The following is a 10,695-nucleotide window of genomic DNA, read 5'->3' as shown; positions in this document are numbered from 1 at the left end:
GCCTTTTTTCCTGAATGCTTTATCCTCTTGGCCGCTTTATTTGAAACACCCCCACCTCACCATTACACTGTGTAATGTTTAAACATCCCACATGAGGGCGCTGTGTGTGTACGCTGCTGATCTACACAACACTGGTGTTTATTCAGGCCCAGATCTTTTCATATGTGAGTGTTTCACGCACTACACTTTTACACTTCAAGTCCTGGGCCCTGCTGGGGACACCCCTTCATAAAAAGGGCAGGCTAAAAATGTGATTACGAATGCAAATAAAATCCTAATAATTGGGGATGACATAGTAAGGTATTAAACAGCTAATTTCCATTCATTAATAAGTCATTCCAATGCATTTTAATGTTTTTATACTATCATTCATTATTAAATATCTCCCACACCTTATTATCCAGCATTGTTTGCGCTATTAAATAGTTACCACACCTTACGCCATTGGTATGCAGTATTACATCATTCACACACATTATTAAATAATTGGTTTGCATTATTAAGTCACACCTACACGTTTTAAGACATAGGTTTGCAATATTAAGTCATTCCCAAGCCATATTAAGTCACTGGTCTGTATTATAAATCACTTCTTCACCTTGTTACATCATTAACAATAATTATATATTAGATTTAATCATTCCCATGCTTGGTAAATGTTTCTGAGCACAGAATACATATAAGTTTTGTGGTGGAAAAACAAATCTGTCGGCTGCTCGTGGTGAAAGACATGAAGTGAAAGAGCAGCACCTGATGACCACATGACTTTGAGTTGAAAAGAGTCCACACATCACATCAACTGTTCCTTTCCATGTAGTTCTCCATCTCTCTTTAATACACAGCACCTTTGAACTGAACGGCTTCAGACAAAAAAGCTAGAGCCATAAACAAAGCAGAAAGAAACAGAATAAAGCACTTACAACACAAAAACACAGAAGTAATGACATAGTACATGATTAATAACATACAGTAATATGACAGATCAGTGTGAGGTGCATGGGCTACCGTCTGTGTGTGTGTGTGTGTGTGTGTGTGTATTTTCAACTACTGCAAGTACTGTTTGTCTGTGTATGTGCATGTGTACTAGGTTTTACTTATGTTGCAGGGACCGAGTCTTTTTACACACATTATGAGGACTTGACTTTAAAGGCAAAGTTTTAAGTTTATGTTAAAGTTTGGATTAGAGTAAGGCATGTAGTAGTTGTGGTTAATGTTAGGGTAGGTCTTTGTGTGTGTGTTTGTGTGAGAATGTGTGTGTTTATGTGCGCTAGCATGTGTTTTACTGTGGTTATGAGTCAATGTGTGTTCTCCTCTCCGAGGCTCCTCTAATGTGATCTAAATACAAGTTTATACAAAATGTGTAAAAGTAGCTCTAACAGAGCACCGAAACTACCGAAATCCCAACAAACCTGTGGTTAGAACAGCTCTGACAGTAAATCAGTCTGAAATGTTAGGCTAAGAAATGTTAAAAGCTGTTCCTGAGGAACGATTAATGTCTGAATTTCACTTTCCTGTTTTTTTTGGAGGGTGGCAATGTTTATGTTTCCTTGTTGAAACAGGAAAAATTTTGAATTATTTTTGTGTGGGAGGACATTCAAATCAAGGGCAAAACTTGGGGGCAACAAAAGCCTAAATGTGGGGGGCAAGAGACGGAGTGAGCTGCCTTTTACCACTGCAGCAGGTCACCAACTGCTCCCCGGGTGCTCTCCTCTCTGGGTACATGTGGGCTCACTGCCCTCTAGTGGCAGTAGCCTGATACACTAAATAGTTTAGTGAGTTTGTTCACTGCTATGAACAGAGTCAAAGACACGTTAAACTTTATCAGTGTTGCTCTATTTGCTAACAGATATTTTAAAGTGATTTCTGAGGATAAATAACGATAGTTAACCCTTTCATTTCCTGATAAACTTTTTGTTAGAGCACACTGAATAATTATATTTTATTGAAGAATATATACAGACATTAAAGGGGTGAAGATCAGTTAGCTAGACATATTAGCTAGCTGTTCCTTGCTGTTTAAGATTAGCTTGATAAATAACTCCAGACGGTATGGTGTAAAGATAGATATTAATTGTATAAAGTTGTCATTTAATTTGCTGAAATACCTTGTCTAAAAGACGAGGTGTCTTCTACTGTGTCTAACCTTGCTCCAGCTAGCTTCAGTGTTAGCTTTAGCATTAGCGTATCTAATAGGGCAGCTTCTGTTGCTAAAACTTCTTCTTTATTATACTTAAGCTTTCATGGTTAAATTTCATTTGGCATGGCTATGAGAATTCCAATCTAAAGAAATGAAAAGGTGGTTTCCAGAATCTACTGGAACTGTACAATCACAGCATAAAAAATATGACAGTGAATATGTTGTGGTTGCACAGCACTTCATCAAAACTTTCCACCTTATTTATATTTTCCTGCCCTCTCTGTGGGTACTGCACCTTGTGTATGCGTAGCATTAATTTCTGTGGATGTGCACAACAAATACACCAAACAGACAAAGAATGTGTGAGACAGCCATAGTTAACAGCATAGTTACATAGTTAATAGTTTAAACAAAATATCTGTTTTATAAAACGTGGGTTTATTTATTGCTCTGTACCTATCAGTAACTCAGTGCCAACGCACTGCTGAAGTTACTAACATGTCCTCTTTGGAGACAGTGGCTCTTTTCCCAAAATTTGGTTAATGAAGTAAAACTGGGATCGACACTAACTTTCCATGTTGAAGCATATTAGGTACAAATCATCCTGTCACTGTGGAGGTACTTATTCAGAGATTAAGGGGTTAAAACAAGGCCTAGGGGTGTTAACATGGACTTTGCCTGTAGCTACTTTGCTATTTTACATATCATTATTATTATTTTTAACTATTATTATTAATATTACTTTTAATCTGCCACTACATGCCACCCTCCTCTTTGAAAGAATTACTGCACTGAATTTACTTGATACAAATGTCAGCAAGTTTTTTGTCATCGCTTCTTCTGGCTCTTACTGTGTACATGTAAAGAATTTGTTTTTTCATGAGGAAATGTACATGTCTGAACCAAGTAAATGCAACACAGCATTTTCTCCCTCAAGTTTATGAGTGAAAATTGATCACTCGTCTTTTGGAGACTCCATTTCAGGCGACTCGCCATCAGCCGATATGACTTCCCACTCTGCCTCTGGGCCCTGATTTGCCTGAGAATAAGCATGAATATCTTCATAGAGATCGCCACCACAGTGTTCAATCTCCAGACCCTGAGAGAGAGAGAGGGAGAGAGAGAGAGAGAGAGCTTTAATGAATAAGAAATAACCCTGACACCATCAAATCACCTAAAACTGCTCAAAGCTCACATAACTTCTGAATGAGAGACATGACATCAGTGGAGTGAAAGTAAAAGAACGACAGAAAACACACACACAGGCACACACACACACACACACATACCATAACAATGCTTTGCATTCTGCCTCTTGTCTATTTCTAAACCCTTCCTGTTCCTGTAGAGCACGCTACAATGGCTGCAGCACAGTTAACCAAGCGAAACACACACACACATGCACACGCGCACAGTATAGTCAAGATGCTTCAGAAAACCAAACACACACTTGGTTTGCCACCACTTCACACACTACACCTGCACACAATGTCCATTTGGTAAAAATCGGAGGTAGACGGACTGACCTCATATGTGTGATCACGTTCAGGCTCCTCATACACAGCCTCCTCTTTCTTCATCTGAAATAGAGCACAGAGCAATGAGGACTTCACCTCTTATCACCTTAGAGTTGTTCTAAACTTGTAAAGCATGCTTTAGGAGCACCTCTGATAGTTTTTGATATCCACTGGTTGAATCATTAATGACAATTAAAATCAATATTTTGATAACACCGTGATCCCACTGGCCTCCATTCAACTGTAACAACCTTATAACTCACACTGTTCTTCCTAATGACTTTGTCAGTATTCCTGTTCATGAAAAGGCATTTGAGGAGGCTAAAGCTTTTAGTTGTTTTAGCTGCCTTTGAACACTTGAATCATACAGATTACCAATGTATTCCTCCGCCGTGTCTGGAACACTTCCTAGAGTTGTGTTCCTGCTTGGGTTGGGACAGCGGGAAAATACGGACGACCGAAATAAACCCCGCAGGACTTTGTTTTTAATAGTTGGATGTTTTTATAAATGATGTGTATTTGTGTGGTTGGATTAGGACGGCCCTCACCAGTTTGTAATGCCAAACCAAGGGAATAACTATGCACAGCAAGAGGAAAAAAGCTTGAAGGAAAATGACGAAATCTTTCATGTTGCTCCTCCACTTGGCAGATCCCTTATCGCTGCGTCCTGATGAAGAGAAGAGCAAAGTTATACATATTTATCTAGAATTTTAACCCTTTCCACATCTCTCCTCGTGACAGTCCGGTATTATCCAGTGTCATCCAATCTCTAGTCTTTAATTAAGAAATACTTTATTATGTTAAATCAAGTGGGGTGCTCTGATCAAAGAGAACATGTGGAAACACACTTTGCTCTTCACACTCGCTTAAAGATATACAGATAGATATATAGATACAGTGGGGCAAAATGTACACACATTTACTTTAATACATTAGAATAACCCCTTACTCTCCAGAACAGCTGTATATACTTTCTTTATTAGTCAGAAATACCTGGAAAAACCCTCCCAGTTCATAGAAAGCATGTAGCAGTGGGATTTTTCATTTAGATACAATGCTTTTTCAGCTGTTGATACAGTATCTATATGTGGAAAAAAAACTGGCATGTGTTTACTTAATCACTTATTTAAGAAGCAAGGCGTCCCAAACTTTTGACGATCAGTGTGTGCTTGGCTTTTTGGTGAGGGGCCTTTGCTTTTGTGGCTTTTCAAATTTTAGTCAGAAATATTTTAAACAAATACTGTTTTGTCAAGTACAAAGTACCAGTAACTGAATAAACTGCTTAGTGATACGCAGCTGACTGGACGACACGTTTATTTTAAACACACTACATGGTCCAAAGGTTGTAGACATTTGCTCATGAAAGATATTAATAGTGCGTTTGTCCTGCCTTTGTGTCAGTAACAGTGTCTACTCTATGAGGAAAGGTTTACACTAGATACTGGAGCATTGCTATGAGGGTTTTATTGCATTAAACTACAAGAGCATTAGTGAGTTCATGTCCTGATGTTAGATTCTCTATCTCAAAGGTAGTGGTTGGAGCTCCATCACTTCATAATTCTCCACAGCATAATTCTGGAGGCTTTCTATCCCTCTAGTCCACACCTGGGAACTGGGAAATGGTGAGTGTAGGTTCACACGCAACCACTACAGAGTGATCCAGTGGCTGTCTGTGGCCATGTTCATTATAAGGGTGCTCTAAGTGTCAATAAATGTATATCGGCATATTCTTGTTATATCACCCATTTGCTTGGGGAGACTGTGCTTTTTGAACTGGAGCAAATCACTGATAATTTATAACCCACCACCTCCACCAACACACACAAACATGCACTTACTGAAAACTTGCAGCTCAGTACCCGGTCCATATTGATCCTTCACCTTGCAGTAATAAATGCCACTGTCTGTCACCTCCACATTTGGGATTGTCAGTGACGTATTTAAGATCAAGGCTGATTTGTGTCCACTGAATTGTTGACGTGGGTCTCTGTGGGCCTTGACCTTGTACCACTCTATCTTCTCTCCAAGGTTTTTGTTTCCAGAAAATAAGCACATTATGTTCACAGTCTTTCCCGTCTTCACGCCATAAAACCTGGGCTTCTGGTCTATGTGCAACTTTGTGTTTGCAGCTGTGCAGAAGACAAAGAGGTGCTACGTCAGTCTTTAATTCGGCCACTCGGGAGTTTTTGGCTCCCTGTGATTAACATTTATATGGGTGATGTTTCTCTTGCGCTAGGTTCACTGGTGCACTATAGGTTAAGAAATTGTGCAAAAGTTTGAGTAAGCCTGGCCAAATTATGTCTTGTAGTATGTTAACACTTTCACTGCAGGTTTTATTGTTTTGCAAATCTGTGGCCTCAGTTTTGTTTGAGGAGTTTACGACGAAAGAACAGAACAGAACAGACATTAAATTTACAACAGATTGTGGTGTAATTTTCAATTTTACAGGGGATACTTTTTGATTGTATTTCCGTCTGGATCGGTCATATCCATTATTTGTTCCCCCTGAGAAAACTACAGAATGATTTCTCTACTAATTCTCCAGTTTAGTTTTGTCAGGATACACATCTGTTACAGGCAAAAATCTCACCGTGCTTCTGATACAGAAGATTTCTCACTGCTAATCGACATTTTCATCCTAGAATTTATGAATCCTAGTGCAGATATGAATGCTTTAGAGGAGTCTCTGGATCATTTATTATCATGTACTCAGTGGAACCATATCTCAACACTGGAAAAGCATTAGTGAGAGGAGAAAGAAAATGACCGTGAAAGGGTGAAAATATCAGACGAAAGTTTGAGATCATGAACATCTGCATTTGTAAAAAAAACAAACAAACAACAAAAAAAACAAACACTAGAAGTGCGCTCTTTCTAAGGCATCAGGTTTTATTGTATTTTTATTTATATTTTTTTACAAGCCTCACTGCTCTTAGTCAGCTACTACATTTAAGAAGTACTTACATTTAATTATAAACTCTTCAATGCCTTTAATTGTATACACTTAATTCAGCTATCCTTAATTTTACATGATATATTGTTATTTGCTTAAATGTTTCCTGCTTCTAATTTTCCGTATTTATGTATTTTGTTTGTAATCTTTTCTGAGCTGAAACATAGGAACTGCAGAATGAGTTACATTTTATTTATTTTATTCTATTTTACTTCATTTTATGTATTTTCATTATTACTTTGTTCATATTTTATCATTTTACTGATAATTTAGTGCCCTTGTGTGTTTTGAAAGGCACTAATTAAATAAAAGGTATTATTATTATTATTATAAGGTTAACTGCACATATGACAAAAAAACTCTTGAATCTTAACTCATTGATGGGACACATAAAAATGTAAATATCGCACAGATAAATTGGGCTTTATCCAAAGAAGGCTTTTGAAAGACATTCGAAGCAACTGAGCACTGTCTTCAGCGCTGAATATTTTCATAACTTTCATTAAAACGTGTCCAAACATTTGATCGCTTTTGCATTTGTTAATGGACTGTGACATGTTTTAAAGATCTGCAAATGCATGTTTTGAAGCTATTGTGACTTCCTCTTTTATGCACAGATGGAGAGGAAGGCAAGTCTGAAAACAAGGCTGGAGTGCATCCACTGTATGCAAAACACTTCTCCCCTTCAACAGATAAAAGTATTGAAAATCATATATTAAAGACAAACTTTAAAAAGAATAAGTTAAACAATAATTTCACAACTGCACCGTTCAGAAACTGCACCAAAGTAAAAGACTCCAGCTACAAGTCTATGGCTTTACAGGTTTTTCTTGGGAAGGTGAAGGATGTGGTTCGAGTCTTACCTGCGAGGTTCACCAGCGCCAGCAGGGAACAGCTGACTATGAAGTAATGCATGATGTCGGTAAATAACAGAGGGTTAATCCTGTAGAGCTCGTCTTGAAGCAAACTGCAGTTTTTTTAGGGTGTTTTAGATGCTACCTTCAAACACAAAGAAATAAGGAGAGACAGAGAAAGAAATAGCGCATGGAGCTCCCTCTACCATGAAAGTGGGGAGGAGATCAGTAAGCAGTGATAGTGCCTGTGTACGATGCAAATCCGCTCAGCCAAGCATGAGCTCTGAGTCAGAATCTGAGCAAAAGAATTAAAAAAAGTAACGTTGGTGTGGGGCTCTGACATATTACACAATTCAGGTCCGAGGCACTGGAGTGTTGAGAACCTCATAACCCTACCATCATTAACAAGATGTGGTTTAAAGGAACAATTCAGTGAAAGGAGACCGAGACCGATCCACTAATCTTCCCATGTGCAACAATAGGCGTATCCTATAGGAGTCAGAGGTGGTGTTATGTACTTATAGAAAACACATAAGACAGTCTTTTGATGATTATTTAAAGCAACACTATGTATTTTTGTTCCTGGGCTGAAGGTAATGCACATTTACAGCACTGCCCTGAAATCAAGGGAATGGGGGTGGTTTCCTACCCTCATCCAAAAGATACTTAGTGCAGTTTCTGCAGTGCTGAGTCCAGAGTTGCAACAGCAGAGGTTCTATTCTCCCTGTTACAGCTCAGTGGAGCATCACAATGATTTTTAAGCTGTAATTTTAAGGGCAAAATACAATGTAGTGTTGCTTTAATTGTGCATGTGTTAATAGGAATGTAAATAAATGTTAACTGGTTCATTTGATATTTCATTCATTTTCAATAAAATTGTTCATTTTAATAGTTCTTCCGAGTCCAAACTGATTGATTACGCTACTCTTAAAAAGTACTCCAGCTGCTACTGCAGTGTAATAATCACTGATGATGCCAGACTCTTCCCAAGAATCCAAGAAAATCTCTCTCTCTCTCTCTCTCTGTTGGGAATGAAGGCCCAGATAGTTAGTCCTCTTCCAAGTGTGTTGCGCTCCAGTGATGTCCAGTGATGTTTTGTAAGCAGCAGTTACAAAAGCAGCAGGTGCAGGTGAAAGCTGAGCTAAAAAAATCTACATTTTTCATTTTCCATTTTGGATGATGTTGGTGATATTTTCTTATTTTTTTCTTTATTTGCTGATAAATCTGAACTAAACAAACCCACTGGGGATTTGAACTTGAGGCAGCTCATAAGCGTAAGACCACAGATTTTAATAGTGATATTAACACAGTGAGTGTGTGATGTGGTTAAATGATTAAATGAATTCAAACTGCAGTAAATAAATTGAAGCCACACGGAGTAGATGTCAAGGACATGTCAGCATGTGTATAATACTGTATATTCTATTTTGGGGGAGGATCTGAATGCTGTATTTTTTTGCATTGTGCACTGTCACTCAACAGGTGCTTTATTGAGTAAATCAGCGGAAAAAGAAAGTCTGTATTTCCATTGCTTGCACTCTGGGACACTAGAATAGACACACTGTGAGTGGGTAGGCACTGGGGCCGCCCCATAACCTCTGCTGGGAAGGAAAGACACATACACTGATTTAAACTCATACATTGAAACAGTACACTTTCCTAAGCAGTTTCAAATAGTAATACTTTCACTTCTACTCCAGTTTATTAGTCAGTAAAATAGTCTATTTTCACCCCATTCCTGTTTACTGACTATTTACCTCTCCATGTGGTGTGTGACTGGGACACACCACTGACTTTGGAGCTTTAGCTTTTTTTAATTTTTGGATCTAATCTAATTTTTTTTTATGACAGCAATCATACTGCAGTCATCTACAAAGCTTTTTCTCTACCCACCTCTGTGTGGCAGTCAGGCTGTACCTCCCTACCCACTGCTGAAGTCTGACCTTTTATTTTGGTGGTAGGTGGGGGACTTGGTGATCTGAAGACATCTCCAGATGACTGTAAGCACCAAGCACGTCACGGTTCCACTATCTGATCCTCTCTGATGCCGTGGGAACCTGTCCATGGCTTTCACCTCGCTCCGTGCTTTCTGCTCTCTACATCCGGACCGATAAACCAGAATAGACAGCGACTTGTGTCCTCAGCAGCTTAACAGCAGCACAGACATTTCTGTAAACATATCATATCATAAAATGTGGTTAAATAATCAGCAAACCGAACAGCATGGTGTAGCTTATATCACATTACACAGACTACTGGGTGCTGAGTACTCACCTCTCCTCTAAAAACGACACACAGCATATTGCATACAGGACTTAGTTTCTCGTTTGAGAAATGGCAACAGATACAGCAGACATTTTTGCAAGCTAAAACATGCATAGGTCTACAATTCCACCGTTATTAACACTTGTTAATCTGTCTCGCTCCTGGGAGTAAAAATAGAAAGGGTAGCAAGAGGAGGAGGAACAGCAAGAGGGGGGCGTTAACCTTACGGAAAAAGAGCGCTAGATGAGGGTTTCTGAGAACGTGTATCCCCTTCGAATGAAGTGCCATCCGATAGGATGCTGAAACATGCTTCATAACCTACTGTAAAAACACACTGTGGAAACAGAGCAGAAAAAACAGTGTACGTTTTCATGGCAGCGTAAGAAAACAAAACGCCCAGTTTCCCAAGTTGTCAAATTTATTCTATTGACATAGTCTTAAATTACGGTTTTATTAAAATTCTCATCATATAAAGTAGCAAGAAAAGCTTCTAAAAGGAGCGTCATGTATATACAGGCAACACAATTAGAAATACTAAAGCACAGAAGGCATAAACAAATATTATTAATACTCAAAAGCTACATGCTGAAAAATCCCATACGAACAAAATGCGTTAATATCTCGACTCTAAAAACAAACTTGAATCCCATGAGAAGTTTGCAAGAACAGACACATCCTAAAAATCACAAGACGTCTACAGCAGATTAAGAAAACTCTCCAAAGTGCTATATTTATTCCTTTACACATTTTTTTCAGGAGTAAGACATTTTTTATGTTAAGACTTTAGCTTCCAAAGAACTCAAACCAATGCATTACAAAAAAATAAGAAAACAAAATACTAGAAAATACAGCAGCGTTTTATCTATTTGAAGGCCACCTACATAATGAATGGACAACGACTGAATAATATATTCATAAATCACTACTGAATAATAATTAACAGTTTGTGAACAGAATTTCTAAGAGGTT

The 10,695-nt window shown here is 38.3% G+C and overlaps 1 protein-coding gene across 1 annotated transcript; it reads right to left on the bottom strand.

Moving 5' to 3' along the window:
* Window positions 1-737: 737 nt before the first annotated feature.
* Window positions 738-7,658, bottom strand: cd79b (CD79b molecule, immunoglobulin-associated beta). Its single transcript, XM_066665700.1, has 5 exons — window positions 7,471-7,658; window positions 5,493-5,783; window positions 4,203-4,321; window positions 3,664-3,717; window positions 738-3,236 (listed from the first exon to the last, which is right to left on the bottom strand). Exons 1-5 carry the CDS (start codon window positions 7,520-7,522, stop codon window positions 3,093-3,095), a joined length of 660 nt encoding a protein of 219 aa, XP_066521797.1. The 5' UTR covers window positions 7,523-7,658; the 3' UTR covers window positions 738-3,092.
* Between the last annotated feature and the right edge of the window lie 3,037 nt (window positions 7,659-10,695).

This window comes from Hoplias malabaricus, chromosome 3 (assembly GCF_029633855.1).
Source record: "Hoplias malabaricus isolate fHopMal1 chromosome 3, fHopMal1.hap1, whole genome shotgun sequence".
Lineage (NCBI taxonomy): Eukaryota > Metazoa > Chordata > Actinopteri > Characiformes > Erythrinidae > Hoplias > Hoplias malabaricus.
The sequence above is the reverse complement of the archived record's forward strand: the minus strand, read 5'-3'. Positions and strand labels throughout refer to the sequence as shown.